Consider the following 16,585-nt stretch of genomic DNA (forward strand, 5'->3'; position numbering starts at 1 on the left):
CTTAAATAAATAAAACGTAAAGAAATAAACAAATAAAATAATCCTAGGTACTTCATTACCTGAAACTCTATACTTATGTAATATATTTCCAAATATATATTTCTATGTTATATATGTTTCTAATTACATATTCCACATGTTTAAGAATATGTACTATATATATTTCTAAACATAAAGGTTTCCGAACACACATACACATAAGCCTGTATCAGAGGGTTCATTGTTTATTTCAGATGGACTAATTGCTCTCTTCAGCTGTTGGTGACATTGCAGCATCTATGGATAAAAAGCAGAGTTGGTTCTTGCCTTTTCTTTGAGGTGCACTGTGTTAGGCAGGCTCATGATGATGGAGAAGAGGTCACCTGCCAGTAGCGTCAAGTCTGAATAGGGAGAGGAGTTGTATATGGGAGAATAAGCATTAGCCCAAGGTGGTGAGGCCAAGCACGGACCAAGGCAGTTCTGTGTCGAAAGGCAAGGTACGCCAAGGAAAGAGTTAACATGAATTGAGCAGCTGTCCGTGTATTGTCTTATTTAATCCTCACCCGGGTCCCACAAGGTTCTATTATTCTCTGGACAGGGGAAGCTTCGGCACAGGAAGGGGAATTTGCTGGAAATAAATCAAATGGGGAGAGGGTGCAGGCTCACTCCCTCGCGTCGTGTTGCTCCGGCTAATTAAAAGTTCGTGTTTGCCCGAGCTGCCATCTGCAGTGACCCTCCCCGCCCAGTTCTTAATTAGATTGTGTTCTTGACATCTCTTAGTGTGGCTGCTCCTTCATCATGGACGCTAGCATGACACGTTGCCTTGTGCCAAACACTTCCTGTGTCTGGACCGGTACAAAGAAACCTTTGTTTCTGCACCTTCGCTCTTACTGAACAAGGAGGACTCTTTGTTTTTGCTGAGATACTTTGTGGAGTTGTATTCTGCTGTGCCCATTTTTAATGGGGCAAAGCTGTGACCTGTTTCTACTGCCTGTGCCCAGCAGGAGGGGAGCTTTCAGCTTTAATGAGCCCAGAGCGACGGGCTGACGCCGGGCCCCGCAGCCTTCTATCTGCTCTGCCCAAGACAACGATGCTCTGGGGTTGGCATTCTGATGACTGAGTGGCAAATGTTGTGATTTTTTTTTTTTTTGATTATTCTTTCCTGTTTCTTTATAAGAAAGGGAAGATGTAAGTGGGATTCAAAAGGTAGAAGAACTAAGTCCCCCATAGCTTAGAGATACCTTCTGAGGGTAGCTTGAATTAGCCGAAAGTCAAAAACTACACTGATATAAAACAATGGAGTTCTATAAAACAAATAAGAGCACGTTTGCTATTCTATTATCCCTTTATAGTGTTATTTTGCATCTCTTTATAATAATTAATAATGGTATAACCAAAGATTGATTTGATGGGGTCCTTTTTTTTTTTTTTAAATTTTAATTACTCCCTCCTGCGTGGATTGGCATTTGAATGTTTAAAGAGCTGCCAACATTTGACTGTTTTATTCTAATCACATGATGAACTGTCAATATGTTCCTTGTGTGGAAAGAAGTTTCCTGGAGTTGAGTGTTCATCACCTTCACTCTAGACCATTTTCACAAGGAAGGAAATAAAAAAGAGCTTGGCACGAATGTGGGCTCCTTGCCTTATGTAAGCTGGCTTACCTCCCACCTCCTGTGGGTAGAGCAGAAAATGGAAGGGGAAATGGGGGTGCGAAGCTCCTGCCCACGGCTCCAAATGGAAAGAGAGGAATCCGTCATGTCTATAAACTCGTGAGAGAAGTGAATGACCATCCAGCCTCGGAGGCCATAATTTTTGCCCTTTCTGCTCCATGCCTCTGATGGCTTGTGCATCTTAAGTCCCCAGATACTCTTCAAGAAAGAGGAGCAGCTTTTCCCCACCAACAGGCGCTCAGAGCCACGCCACCCTCATAGTCAGGGAATGAGGCCTGGGACCCTCTCACCCGGCAGAATTCTATTGCCGGATTTTACTCTAGAGGGACCCCTGGAGGTGAGAGAATAACAGTGCACCGTTAGGCATATGCAGGATCCTGTTAAGACTCAGGAAGCCCCAGGGAATATGTTTTAGGAATTTATCTGAACCACTAAATTCCTTTAGCCCATTTCTTCCAGGAGATGATGTCCTAGCATTGGCAGGGACCTGGACTAGAGTATGGAAGCATTTTGTTTTGCTTTGGCTTTATTTAAATTTGTGTTTTATTGTTTCTTCTGCACGTTTTGCTAAATTCCCAAATGGTTATCATAAATTTTATTTTCAGTATTCTTCCCTTTTACTTTATTTTTAAAGAAAATTAGTATTGAAAACGGGAAGGCTTTGAAGAAGAACAAAGAAGTAAGTCTTGGTTTCTTTGTCCAATCCCTCTGACCCCATAATTTCCTTGGACAAGGAAGAGAGAAATAACATTCCAGGTAGAGGGAACTACAGGATCAAAGAACCTATGTGTGGAACATGGAAGGAACAGCAAGAGTAAAGCTCAAAAAGGTGGTTTGGGGCAAATTGTGAGGACCCTTGAATGTCGTAATAGTTGGGAGTTTGGATTTTGTTCCATGGACAATAAGGAACCCTCGAAGTCTTCAGGAGATGAGAGATGTGATCATATTTATTGCTCAAACAGGTGGCTCTGGTATCAGTGAGGAGAATGGATTGGGAAGGAGTCTAGAATACCAGCTAGGAGGTAGTTTAAATCGTTTAGAAGAGAGAATGATGGTCCAAATTAAGGCAGTTTCAGTATAAATGGACATATAACCAATCTAGGATTGGTTACGAAAAACTATGTTGGAGAACATATTCATGAGACTTAGTCATATGAAGGGCAAAAAGATAACTTCAAAGAAAATAATGCCCTAAGTTTTGAGGCCAAGACCAAAAGGTATCACTAATCCAGAAGGAGTTTCTTGGAGGAGAGATATTCAGTGTGTTTTATGTCCGATATGCTGAATTTGAAGTGTCCTTGTGACATCCACATGAAGGTGTCTAGACAGCTAGAATCTTGGGGTTGGGGCTCAGAATAAAAGAGGAGACGGAAGATGAATATTTGGATGTCATCAGCATAGTCAGGACAGGTGAAATTCCTTGTCCTGGGAAATTCCCTAATCTACTTAGAGGAGAGAGTATATCATGGAGGAAGTGATGGCCCAGGAGAGACCCAGGACAGAACCTTGTAGAGGAAGAGTTGCCAGGAAGGAGACTTAGGGGGAGCCATCTGAGTTAGAAAGACCACACTGTAGAAGCCAAGAAAATTGTATTCAAGAACGAACGGTTGTTTAGAAAGAACATTCCGGGATGCCTGGGTGGCTTAATTGATCAAAGCGTCTGCTCAGGTCATGAGCCTAGGGTTCTGGGATTGAGTCCTGTTTCCAGCTCACTGCTCAGTGGTGAGCTTGCTTCTTCATCTTTCTCAATGGTTTCTCCTGTTTGTGCTTTCTCTCTCTCTCTCTCTCTCAAATAATTAAGTAAAAGGAAAAAAGAAGAACATTTAAAGGAAACGTTAAATTTTGGCCATGAGGAAGTCACCGATGGCCTTTTGACAAGATAGTTTCCAAGGAATGAAAGGCGGCAGTGAAATCTAGTCATTGAGGCATAGGCAGGAAGCAAGGAAGGATCACTGAAGCACAAAAACTGTTCTTGGGAGTTTTTGTAGTAAAGGGAAGAAGAGAAATGGAGCTTGAAGGGAAGAATTTCTATTTGCATAGTTCAAAGTGCTTTTACATTCAGTAGCTTACTTAATTCCCAACACAACTCAAGATGTAGGAAGGGCAAGTATTGATAAGCCTGGGAACAAAATGAGGTTTAAAAATTGGTTAGAAGGCTCAGCCATCACCATCTAGAGCAAATAAGTGGTGGAAGAACTGAGCTTAAAATTCAGATCATTTGCCTCTTAATTCAGTGATCTTTCCACTTGTCAAAACAGAGCACTTTGGAAATGTTTGCTGTGTTTGGAAACTGGATACAGAAGGGCAGGGAGCTCCTTGTAAAAGGGATTTTGATCTTTTATTTTTATTTTTTAAAAGATTTTATTTATTTATTTGACAGAGATCACAAGTAGGCAGAGAGGCAGGCAGAGAGAGAGGAGGAAGCAGGCTCCCCGCTCAGCAGAAAGCCCGATGTGGGGCTTGATTCCAGGACCCCGTGATCATGACCTGAGCCAAAGGCAGAGGCTTTAACCCACTGAGCCACCCAGGCACCCCAAAGGGGTTTTGATCTTATCCAGGGTGCAGTGGGGAGCAACTGGAAGGTTTCATACAAGGGAATGCCATCTTTAAGTCGATATCTCTGGGAGACAGATTTGGCAGTGAGGTGTAGGATGTGTTAGTGGAACAGAAACCCCAGGGGGTAGGCCACAGGAACATGACATCAAACTGGACACAGTTCAAATAAACATGTAATTGCATTCTGAGAAAGTTGTTTCCCTTTCAACTCTGTGGACCCTCTTCTGTTAGTGTTTGAGAGAGGGCATCAGTTTGCTGGGAGTTTTTGACCCCCTTCAAATACCCTCTAATCTCCTTTTGAATAAAGAGAGAACAAGCCTCAGACTAGGAACTTCTACCAGCAATGTTGTCTCCCTACAAATAAATCACGTTGCTTTGCGTTCATTTTACTTGAATGAGTACTTTCCAGTATGATAGGAAGTACTTATTTCCCATTTCTTATTATTATAGAAAGGTTACTATCAAATACATCTAAGTGAAACAAGTTAAACTAAGGAAAAATGTTAAGTCAATTCTAAGACAGGTGGTGTATCCATATGGGAAAAAACACTAGGAATGTGCATTCTAATGACTAAAGTTTGGAAAATTCTAGTCTTGGAGGCTTTTGCAATAGGAGTAATGAGGATTTAGTTCCAGATGAGGTGATGGAAGTGGAAATCGAAAAGAAGGCTCTGATGGATATTTTAAGGGAGTTAAAAAAGAAGGGGACAGTTATCTACCTGGGGTATTTTATGCATCATTTCTTAGGAGGCTTATGGCTGCAACCACAGATAATAAGTTTCAATCAAAAAGGCTGTGCAATGCACAGAGTTTATTATCTCATATAACAAGAGGCTCCAAGGTAAGAATCTAGGATTGGTTAAGTCAGAGGCTCATTGACCTTACTAAGGACTCAGCTTCCTTCTGCCTTCTAACCCCAGCAAAGAAGCTTTGTCTTCATGGTCTCAAAATGGCTGACATAGTTTGAGCAAGAAGATATGTCTTCTGGTGATGAATGAAAAGTAAACAAACCTTCACCTTAAGGCATCTCCACCAAAATATTTTCTTTCAGGATTCGTTGTCCCCAAGTCTCGTCACACGTGATGCATAAACCAATCTCTGGCAAGGGAAACTAAATGACCATAACCAACCTAGATAATTAGGATTTATTCTCTGAGTTAGGGCTAAAGATCCTTTCTTGAAGGATGGGTTTCTCAAGATAATGGGGGCTCTGGTAACACATTTGGCTGGTGAGCCGTCAACCAGGTCTTATACAACTTACACCAATTATGTAATGGAATTCCTCCAATTAACCCTTGAACAGAAGTGGGAAGTTCTTGAAGCTTATGGATTTTATTTTTAAAAGTTTGATTTAGCTCTTCTCTCCATGTGTTGGATTAAGGCAGACCGAAATACTTCCACTGCAAAATGAACATCTGGTTTAGTGATGCACATGGAGGGCGCGACGCGGAATGTCTGAGGAGACAAAGGGAAACAGAGCAACAGATCATCATAGAATCAAATATTGCTTGGAGAAAATGCACTAGGCTAAGACTCTTACCTTATTTTTATGACATGTCTTATATTTCCCTCCTGGGTTGGTCTCCTTCCTCCCCAGTGCCGCACCCAGGCCATTTCCCTTCTAGTCGCACAATTCTGGTGCCATCTGGCTCTGCCCCTCTTCCTTTATTGCCATCTGCTCACCTCCTGGTCTTTCCACCACCTTCCCTGAGGTCTCGGGCACCTTAGCTACCTCGCATTTCTGCGAGTGCTGAGGCTGGCCTCCACGTCTGGGTATACAACCCTACAAATTAGCTTCTCAGTTTCCTGATCGCTGTGACTCCGCACCCCCTCTGCCCCCTCCCGCAAGCTCAGCCTGCAAACAAGGAGACTTAAAAGTCTGCCAGCCCAAATTCAAACCACACCAAACAAAAAGCTGTCGCCTCCCCCACTTCTAGCCACTATACAAATGCTATTGTCTCCTTTTGCCCAAACTGAAACGCCTCAAAAGAGGTGTTGGGGCTTATTGGCCATTACTGTTCACTCTGCCCTCATCTCTTCGCATCCCAACCCAGGGCAGCCCGGTTGGCTCTGCTCCATCAGCCTTCTGACGCCACTCTCACCACAGCCGCCAGTGAGCTGGTAAGTGGGGAGCCTGGGTGGTAGGCATTTTTCAGTCCTCACCCTCCCCGCAGGGACACTGTCTGGGGCACCTGGGTCCCTCTCTCCCCTTGAACTTTGCCCCCTCCGTCCCACCTCATGTCTCTGGGGCTTGCTAACTCTCCGGGTACCTCTGCCCTTGCATTTCCTCCAACTGGGCACCTTGCCTCCCACCGATCCTGTAAACATTGGTGCCTCCCAAAGTGTGTGTCCTGCTCTCACTGCGTTTCCCATGAAGACTCCCCCACAACCTCCGAGACTTCCTCCTCTCACCACTAAGAGGCTAACAACTCAAAAAATCGTGACTTGGCCCCAATTCTCTCCTCTGAGCTACCAACTTGTCTGCAGAAACAGATGTCCATAAACTCCTCAGCCCAAGCATGTTCAAAGCAGCGTTCATCCTGGCCGTGTCTCAACCAAGTTAGACATGAGGCTTGGTGCTCGACTCTCCCTCATGCTTTGCATCCCAGTCTGTACACTCCACACTCCTGGAGTTGTTCTCTGAACGTCCCCTTAATCCCAACACTGTGGAGTGGGTTCAAACAGCACGATCAGCCACCCCACCCACCCACTCACTGCTCCCTGTCTTGGCCCCTCAGGTTTGTTCTTCCCAGAGGACAGAAAATCAGAAATCAGACTGCCTGAGCTTGGATCCTGGTTCTGCCACTAACTCTAGCTGTGTGACTTGGACGACAATTTACGTAACCACTCTGTGCCTCTTTTTCTGTATCTGTAAAATTGGAACAATAGCAGTATTTATTTTATAGGCTTGTTGAAAGGATTACATGAGTCAATGCAAAATGTTTATAACAATGCCTGACCAGCATTAAGGTTTTGTATTATTCCACTCAGTGCCTCAAGCCTTATGCCTCAGCCACACTGGTGAGCGTGTAGCTCTTCACACTCTGCAACATTTCTACCCAAGCTTTGGGTGTTTATTTCATTGTGTAAGGCTCAGCCTGGTTAGAAAATCTGGACCAGGAGTTCCTTCTCTTTCCTCCTGTGATACCCCTTTATTATAGCTGTAGATGAGCTTGCTACATTGTATTCTAATTAGCTGTTTATATGTCTTTCTTTCCTGCCAGTTCTGAGAAGGGGGGACTGGATCTTATCATGGTCACATTAGTTCTAGCATAGCAAATGGTGCCTAGCGCTTGAATATTTTCCAGATAACTAAGAAATAACTAAGTAAGTAAACAACTGTTTCATGTTTTTATAAGTTATAGGATTTTTAATCATTAATTTGTAGAGAAAAAATATTTGTGACAGGGACTAGAAATAACTCCTCAAGGATGTCCCACCAAAAGTGCTCATTCTGGTTTCGTTTGAGGTGGTTTGGTTTGGGTGGGAGAGCTTTAAGATTATTCCTTAACAGGTAAGGGGGAGGTTGAGGAAAAGTTACAGAGACAAGAGAACACAGTGATGTTCCCTTGAGCAAAGAGAGAGAGTGTCGGGAGTGAAGATTGTCAATCCAGATCTGACAGGAGAGACACCTCATTCCCTGAATCTTCAGGAAAGGAAGTAAGAAACGGATGTGGGGAACAGAGGAGTTTACATAGAGATCTTATTGAAGAGCTTCTGTGTTCTCCGAGAAGTAGGAGGCAAGCGCGTTCACTCAACTAAAATGCGGGGCAAGAAGGGAGCAGGGAAACCGGGAAGAAGGACCGACATTTAAAACGCGAAAAAAGATGACAAGGGACAAGAACAAATTAGGGGAGGAGCAGAAGCTACCCTAAATCTTACATGTCTGCCCTGGAACCACTTTAGGGGGAGGGTCCTGCTGGTGTGAGAGACATGGGGAGAGCATCAGCGCTTGCCCACAGCACCCACGGCGCAGGGCTGCCCCAGGACCGCACCTGCTGGGGCTATCCCTGGCCTTTCCAGGAGGGAGCAGGGAGAGCTGGACTCTGCATGGGTGAAGGGCGCTGGGAGGGGCTGATTTGGGGTTCTCATTAGGGATCCAGCCAGGGTGGTCTCGCACCTCTCCTGAAGGGTCACCTGGGTCAGCCAGCGCTGTTAGGTTCCTCCCGACTGGAATTGCTTTCACAGGGTTCGAATTAATTCATACATGAGAGAAATTAGTCACTGCATGATTGTGATGACTCTGCTGTGACCTGTACTGTAAATCCTCTGGTTGGTTGCGTATCTCTTGTGAGGTTTTTGTGAGACCGTCCTCCTAGAGCCCCGTTAACTAGACAATTGGAACACAGCGCCCCCGCGTGGTCTTACGGCCGCACTGCACCTTTTTCACGAAAAGATCTGAGCATTATGCCCCGAGGAAGTGGGGCTGGGCCGCGAAGGAAAGAGACCAGCGCTGGGACGTCAGGGAGACGCCCACTGAAAGGCACAGGGAAAGACCAGCCTTGCTCTTACCTGGGCAAAAATGCCGCCTCGGCCAATTAGAAGCCCCATGCGTTTGCAGTCGTCATGGATCTCATTGACTTCTTCCCGGGGAAGAGGCTGGCAGCTCACCTGCAAATACATTTTAAAATACATTTTCTAGGGTGCCTGGGTGGCTCAGTTGGTTGGACGACTGCCTTCTGCTCAGGTCATGATCCTGGAATCCGAGGGTCGAATCCCCCATCAGGCTCTCTGCTCAACGGGGAGTCCGCTTTTCTCTCTGACCCTCCCACCTCTCATGCTCTCTCTCTCTCCCTTTCAAATAAATAAATAAAAACTGAAAAAAAGAAAAGAAAAGAAAAGAAAAATATAGCTGTTAATTGCTGGATGGAGTCTTTGGGGGGGGTGGTGTTATTATTAAAAATATTTGCTTTTATCCCAATTCATTCCAAATGCCTAAAGAAAAAATGAAGTTGAATGCAGATAGTCAGTGAATCTTGGCTCTGCCAATGGCTATCCTGGGAATTTGGTTCTTTTCTAGCCAAATTTGGAGTCGGCTTTATTGATGTGGTAATTCTCAACTGTTCACTTTGTTTTGCTCATGTAAAGGGCTCATTTCAAAGTCCAGGAAATGGTTGCAAAGTTACACAAGGACATGAACGATCCAGGCTTTCCCTGGGCCATAGCGTGGCTAGGGCAGCTGGGGTGGTGCCGGCTGTCCTCATCTCCCTGGCTTGTGGAATTTGCTCTTTCTTCCCCAAGACTTAATCCTCCAGAGTTAGGAAAAGTAAGCCCTTGGCCCAGGGGTGGGGTAGAATGAGAGTGGAAGGGTTGGGGGATGGGGGGCTGGTCAGAGGCTGTTTCAAGTTATCAGGCATTGGAGGTTGTCTCTCCCTGGGGGGTCCAGACATGCCACTTCCCCTTTGGTGGCCACTGGGCTGGGGGCTGGCGCCTTTTCTGTGTGTCTCCTGTCTTCTGAGCCTGAGTACAGACGCCTCCCTCTGTCTTAGTCATTTCAAGTCTGGCTGTGTGTGTGCACCCCCTGGAAGCCTTTCCAAACTACAGACATTTGGGGCTCATGCTCGGCCTATGGAATGAGAAGGTTGGGGGCAGGCCGAGGCATCTGGATTGGTGAAAGGCCTGGCAGGTGCCTGTGTGGGAATTGCTGCTGTGATCCTGTCTTGAGCGAGGGTCTGTCTTCTGTGGCACATGGCTGTGGTAGCATCAACACAGGTCTGGCTCTGGTTCACATGTAGAGGGAGGCATGATCCCGGCTCCTGGGCCAGCCCCTATCATCCTTGTGAGACACAGGAGGACTCCCTATAGGGATCCCAGCTTTGTCCTTCTCAGGGCTTCCTACCCACCCTCCCTCTAGGCTTCAGTATCCATACCCCTCCCCCAACTCATGCCCCAACCCTTCCTTCCTGCTTAGATCTCAGTGTCTCAGCACAGAATAAGACTGGACCTCCCAGAGATGTTTGCGTTGTTGTCTGTCTTAAAGCTAAAGATAAAATTCAGACTTCCAGATTGCAAGATATGAGGACCTGGGATGGGGGATGAGACCAAGATCTTCTCACTGATGTAAAATGTCATCATGCATTCCTGCTTGCCCTTGACATTCTCTTCAAGTAGAAGGGGAAGACTGAAATATGACAAAATAATTGAGGTAATCTGCAAGAGCCGTCAGGTGGTCAGATACGGTGTGGAGATAGTGAGAGGTCGGAGGGCATTCAACACCCTCTGGAAAGGTTTCCCTAGGGAAAGTTGAGTTGGTGGGGTCTTGCTGGAGAGTCTTGCACAGGTGGAGTCTGGCTTCACTCTGGACTGGGCCAGCACCCACTCTGCTCCCTTGCCCATCTTATTATCCCCTAGCCTCAACTGCTGTGACGCGTTGAACATCTTGTATGCATTCCACAGAGAGGAACAGGGCAGAAAACTCTGAGGGACAGCCCCAGGACAGCTGCTCTGGCCTTGTGCTCAAGCCTGTGTCCCAGCTGCTTGATAATCGAGTGGGGAAGTTCTAACTGACCCCTTGGTGGGTGTGTAAATGTCCCTTCGTGTTTACCTTTTTCTTGTCCCCCCCAATAGATGTGCAGTTAAATAAAATAATCCATAGTTATCGAGAAAAAAACCTTGAACTGAAATGGAGGTGCATGAAGTGGAAAGTTTTCTCTCCCCCAATCTTACTCCTAGGTTTACCCCTTGTTGATAATTTCATGTGAACGAGACACTTTTTCTATTGTGCAAATACAGCTATATGCATATTTAGAAAAATGAGTCCTACTCATTTTGAAAAACATTATATGTTTTTCAATTTGGTTATAACAATTTAAATCTATCTTAGACATCTTCGCATGTCATTGTTTTTGGACCTCATCTTCTTTTTTTAAAATTTAATTTTTAATTTTTTAAACATATAATGTATTATTAGTCCCAGGGGTACAGGTCTGTGAATCGCCAGGTTTACACACTTCACAGCACTCACCATAGCACATACCTCCCCAACTGGACCTCATCTTCTTAAAGGTTACCAGATATTTCATAGTTTGTTGGTCATTTGTTTAATCATCTGTTGTTGGATATTTTTGTTGTTTCCAATTTTTTATGATTATAAACAATGCCACAAACATCCCTGCTCATCTACATCTTTCAAACTTCTATCAGTATTTATTTCGGGCATATTTTTAGAAGTGGAATCGCTAGGTCAAATGCATACATTTAAAATGTTGATAGATGCCAGCAAATTGCGGCATAAAGGGCTGTACCGATCCATGTCCTCACCAACAGCAAATGGGAGTTTCAATTCTGGGTTATGGCGGAGAATGTTATAGGCAAGTTCTGAGCTGTCGTAATTATACGAATATGGTCTAAATTGTTGCAGGGACTTGAGCTCAGTCAACACACACTTTTAAAGTACTTACCATCTGCATGTTTCCTGGCCTCAAAAGTGTATAACTTATTTAGGAAAGTAATATATCCTATATGAAACCTGAATCAACAAATATATCATTTTGAAAGATCTTTTCAGAGGCGCTTTTTAGGGAATGGGTGCTAGGGGGATTCTCTGAGGCCTCGAGTCCCTGTCTAGGGGAGACACAAACAAGCTAGGGAGAAGGTTTGATGAAGAGTTAGACCTGGAAGAAGGCTAGGTCTCCACAGGTAGATACAGACCAGAGAGTACTGTGGTCCATGGCTGGGGAAAAGTTTGAGGTGCATTGGATGTAGGGGAGTGAATGGCATGGAATGGACGTTGAATGGGACTAAGGAATGGACAGGCTGGGATGTAAAGCTGGGTGGTCAGCCTTCAGAGCCTATGCTTCATACTACCAAATGGCGGAGCTCATTCAGTAGATACTATTTGATAGCCTGTGTTATTTTTTCCATCACACAGTTTGCATACCTTTCCCATCGAACATGTAACTCTGCCATTGTGGGATGGATGTACCATAGTTTGGCTTGTCCTGTATCAGTGGCCATGTGGAGGCTGCTGAGGTTTAATCATGAATGATGAAGTCCTGGTGAACATTTTGTTCATGTGTCTCTGAGTCTGTGTGTCAAGGAGTACACAGAAACTGGGTTTGGAAGAGGGGGAAAGACAGGAACACTTTGTCTCTCGTTGTGTTTTTCTCTGTGGCGTCTGGACTTTAAAGCATGGATTCTTTGGGGGAGCTCCTGTGTTGGGGACTAAGATTGACTCTTCTGAGCCTTTAAACAGCTCTTGATTGGACCAGAAGCTGAAGATAAGTACTTGTGGCTTAGGAGCCAGAAGGCCTAGTCTCATGTTACTCATATTTTGTTGTTTTCTTCCCTTAGCTTTAAGATCCTGTTTAAACATTCCAGTTTTGTACTGGCTCCACTGTGTGGCATCAATGGAAGAGTCTTATATCCATAGTCTGGTCTGAGTCCTCTTCAACTAGGATGCTGTGTTAAGATAATAGCAAGAAGCCACTTAAGAGAAAGTTGGACAAGAGTTAGGGTGAAGGGGTTAGTTAGTCTGATTTTGTCAACCTGGTGCCAAGATTCTCCCCCTGTTGCTCTCCTCAGTGGGTCTAGGCTTTGCTTTTATGAAGGGGAGGGACACAGGCTGCAGGGACAGCCATGGAGACACAGGGAAGGATTTGAGAGACTTGGCAAAGAAAGGATCCACAGGGCTTGACACTGGAAACAAGGAGAGAAGGATTTTCAAGTTATTTTCTGGTGTGGAGGTTGGGTAATTGGGAGAAGAGTGGAGGGTGAGAAACGGAAACCGCGAACTTGGAGGAATAACTGGTTTGGAGGAAATAGCCAAGTTCAATTGTTGTCATTCTGAGTTTGAGGTCACAGTGGGAAATGTCATCAGAAAGTCACACCCTGCCTGGTTATTTGGAGATTGAAAAATATTTACAAACAGAAAAATTCAAAATCCTGTAGATCCTTAAAGTCCTCACCCCAAAACATCCTCACAACTCTTTCCCAGCCTTGTCCCTCACTTCCATGAGCTCTCTGGGCCACCAGCTGCTCCCTAAATAACTTCCTCCCTTCTCCATATCCATATGTCTGATTCTAAATATTCAGTTGTCACCAATATTCTTTGCCTTGAGCAGCAGGAAAAATATTAGCTCCCTGTTCCAAATGCCCTCCCTCTCTCTTCTAGAACTCTTGACCTGCTCGCTTTTGGCACTCCCCACTTGTCTTTGATGGGCTTCGCTGAGTCTCTCTGGCATTGTGTGCTCTCCCTGAGAATGAATGAAGTGACCTTGTGGTTCACCCTTCTTACTTTAATTCTTCCCAAGCCCAAGAAGTCACAGGGAGCACGGCAGATCAGAACCTACCTTGTCCTTCACCATTTCTATTCCTATCATGAGGCCTTTGCCTCGGACATCTCCGACAATCTCAAACTCATCCCGCAGCTCAGCAAACTTCTGTAGCATGTAGGTGCCAACGTCATGACTGTTTTCTTGTAGCTTTTCTTCTTTAATCACCTGTTTAAAGAAAGTTGCAAATGGCCTTGCATTAAAAAAAAAAAAAATCTAATATCGACCGAGAAGTATTGAGAGATAAATGTGTACGACCTTCTTTATAGAAAGTTGACCCGATACTTGGAACTCAAAGTCTAATGGAACCAGGTCCTGTACAACAAAGAGCTTTGCTGTAAGGAGAAAAAAGAGGCTTGGTAGAGCAGATAGGGTCTCCAAACACTCCTCATCTTCAGGGGTGATTAAAAATATAGGAAAGAGTAAAGACATGTCTCCACACAGTCTGTAACGCTGACGCCATTATCCTGAGGTTCATTACTACCTGGCCTGTCTGAGAAGTAGGATACAGTCGTGAAGAAGACAGTGCTCTGAGGAGAGACCTGTCACAGATTCTCATGGTACTGGGAGCTTACTGGCCTCTGTAGAGTGGCCCTCAGCCAGGCGCACACTATCATTGCTTGAGTGTGCCACTACAGGGCAGTGGCCTGGCAGACTGAGTGAAGCCCTGTGTGGGCCCAGAGTCAAGGCCCTGAAGATACGAAAAAATTTTCACCTACTTTCACTCATGGTAGACACCTGTGATATTTTATTTCCTACACACAATTACCATATTTATAGTTAGCTGATAATAATTACATGACTTAAGTCCTGCTTACTCACCTAAATCCTATCTACTGGCTCGCGGGGACGCAACACTTAAACAAAAAGTTGGCAATGTCTACTGAATGAAGCAAATGAAACACTCCTCCCCCTACTTTTCATTTTGTGATTTTATCCTATTTGAAGAAACTTTTTAATCAGCAAGGGAATTTTTATTTAAATATGCTCAAAATTTTTAAATCGGTGAGTCATGTGCCTTGTTCAAAAATCAGAATGTATGGAAGTGTATGCAGTAGAGCGGCCCTCGCTGACTCCTGTCCCCCAAACACCAAGTTTCCCTCCCCACAAACAACCACAGAGATTCGTTTCTTGGGCATTCTTCCAGTGATATCCTGCACACACTTAAGCAAATGCTCTTATTATGCACATTAGCAAAGGCATTTACCAGAGGAGACAGCAGGGAAATTGAGGGACAGGGTCTGAACAACAGCTGAATTACCTCATTGGTCCCGCTGAACGCAGTTTCTCTTTATGACTGTACCACCAAAGGAAGGAAGACAATAAAGGCCAGGCCAAAATTAACTCGAATTCAAGGATAGCAGTTGGTGACTATCCATCACATAGCACTCAAATAAAAAAGAAATTTCAATGCTGTCAGCTAGTGACCTTTTCTTCTATTTCCTATGCAGATGAAGTTGATTATAAATTATTTTGTATCTCATACTTCAAGCACCCAAAGTAGAACTTTAAAAAGGAGTGAAGGGGCAGAATAATCACTGGAAATCAAACTTAAATTCATGGATTAGTAATTACCTCTTCACTTGAATAATATGATGTGACAGAGGTCGGATAGTGTGTGTGTGTGGTTTTGAAGTATCCATTCTGTGAAATGAGAGACGTCAATGTGGCTGTTGGAACATACCTCGAGCACCGCTGACCCAATGGCACAGGCCATGGGGTTCCCTCCAAAGGTGTTGAAGTGAAAAAGGCGTGTAGCCAGAGACTTGGCAATCTCTAGGGGGAAAAGATAAAAGGTGAGTAGAGAGTTCCTATCTATAATCTCCCATCACACCATTTGAATTATATTGACTTTTGGGTTGTATTAATAATGTATTTCATGGCATCGTATCCAACGCATTCTTCGTTCACCAGAGAGTGGAGGTTATAAATGGAATTACGTGTCTCCCTGCCCTACTGACCCCTCTTCAGATGTTGAAGCCCTACATCCAATGTGGATATATTTGGAGATGGGGCCTTTAGTGAAGTAACTAAGGTTAAATGAAGTCACAAGGGTGGGGGCTTTACAGCACTGGTGTCTTTCTAAGAAGAGAAAGAGACACTAGAGCTCTCTTTCTCTCTCTGAGGAAAAGGACATGTAAGGACACAGCAAGAAGTTGGCCATCGGTGAGAAAGATCTCACCAAAAATTCACTTTGATGGCCCCTTGATCTTGGATTCCAACTTCCAGAACTATGAGGAAATAAATATCTGCTGTTTAAGCCACCCAGCGTGTGGTGTCTTGATATGGTAGCCCTCGCTGACTGATCCATGTGTCCAGTGGATCGGGAAAAATTGCTTATTTACTCCACGAGAAGTGTGATAACAAAATCTGTAATGTGTTGTGTGAGTTGAAAAGTACCTTAACGTTTGATTTATGAGAATTTACATGGGATCTTCATTATTAACCTTTCTTTCTATATTATACTCTTGGGACTAAGAAGGAAAAATTTTTTTCTTTTTTAAAACAACACGAAAGATTTCATAACATTATTTCTGGATTGTTTCTGGGTGAGCATATATTTGGTTCATTATACTTTACTTTCTACATCCACATTTTAATATCTGTAACAGGTAGAAACACAGCGTGTCTGATTACATATTGCTTCATTTTCCCTTGTTGTTGTGACCTATAGTTTAGAAACTCCTGCTTCACCCTGCATGTAGATGTGCTAATCACTGCAGGAATTTTGCTTATAACTGAGATTTGCATAAACTGTTTTTTGTTTGTTTGTTTTACCTGAAACCTGAGGAGATAAGGAAGTACAAACAGAAATGCCAATGTTATGCTTAAGATTTACAGGAACAAGGGACACATGGGTGGCTCAGTGGGCTAAGCCTCTGCCTTTGGCTCAGGTCATGATCTCAGGGTCCTGGGATGGAGCCCAGTATCAGGCTCTCTGCTGAGAGGGGAGTCTGCTTCTACTTCTTACTCTGTGTTCTCTCTCTCTCTCTTTCAAATAAATAAATAAAAATCTTAAAAAAAAAAAAAAGATTTACACGACACCACCAGATACCTGTAGATAAAGAGCAACTGACCAAGGACAAAGAAGTTACAAGACCTTTC

The 16,585-nt window shown here is 44.2% G+C and overlaps 1 protein-coding gene across 2 annotated transcripts in view; it reads right to left on the reverse strand.

Annotated features, from left to right (window-relative positions):
- Positions 1–4,363: 4,363 nt before the first annotated feature.
- Positions 4,364–16,585, reverse strand: part of AGXT2 (alanine--glyoxylate aminotransferase 2) — a 34,843-nt gene continuing 22,621 nt past the window's right edge. For both annotated transcript variants that reach the window (XM_059173771.1, XM_059173773.1), the window contains 4 exons: positions 15,165–15,256; positions 13,499–13,648; positions 8,721–8,819; positions 4,364–5,663 (listed from right to left, as the gene is read on the reverse strand). In XM_059173771.1, the coding sequence (XP_059029754.1) occupies positions 5,547–5,663; positions 8,721–8,819; positions 13,499–13,648; positions 15,165–15,256 (458 nt within the window). In that variant the 3' untranslated portion in view covers positions 4,364–5,546. The remainder of the gene's footprint in view (positions 5,664–8,720; positions 8,820–13,498; positions 13,649–15,164; positions 15,257–16,585) is intronic.

This window comes from Mustela lutreola, chromosome 5 (genome assembly GCF_030435805.1).
Source record: "Mustela lutreola isolate mMusLut2 chromosome 5, mMusLut2.pri, whole genome shotgun sequence".
NCBI classification, from domain to species: Eukaryota; Metazoa; Chordata; class Mammalia; order Carnivora; family Mustelidae; genus Mustela; species Mustela lutreola.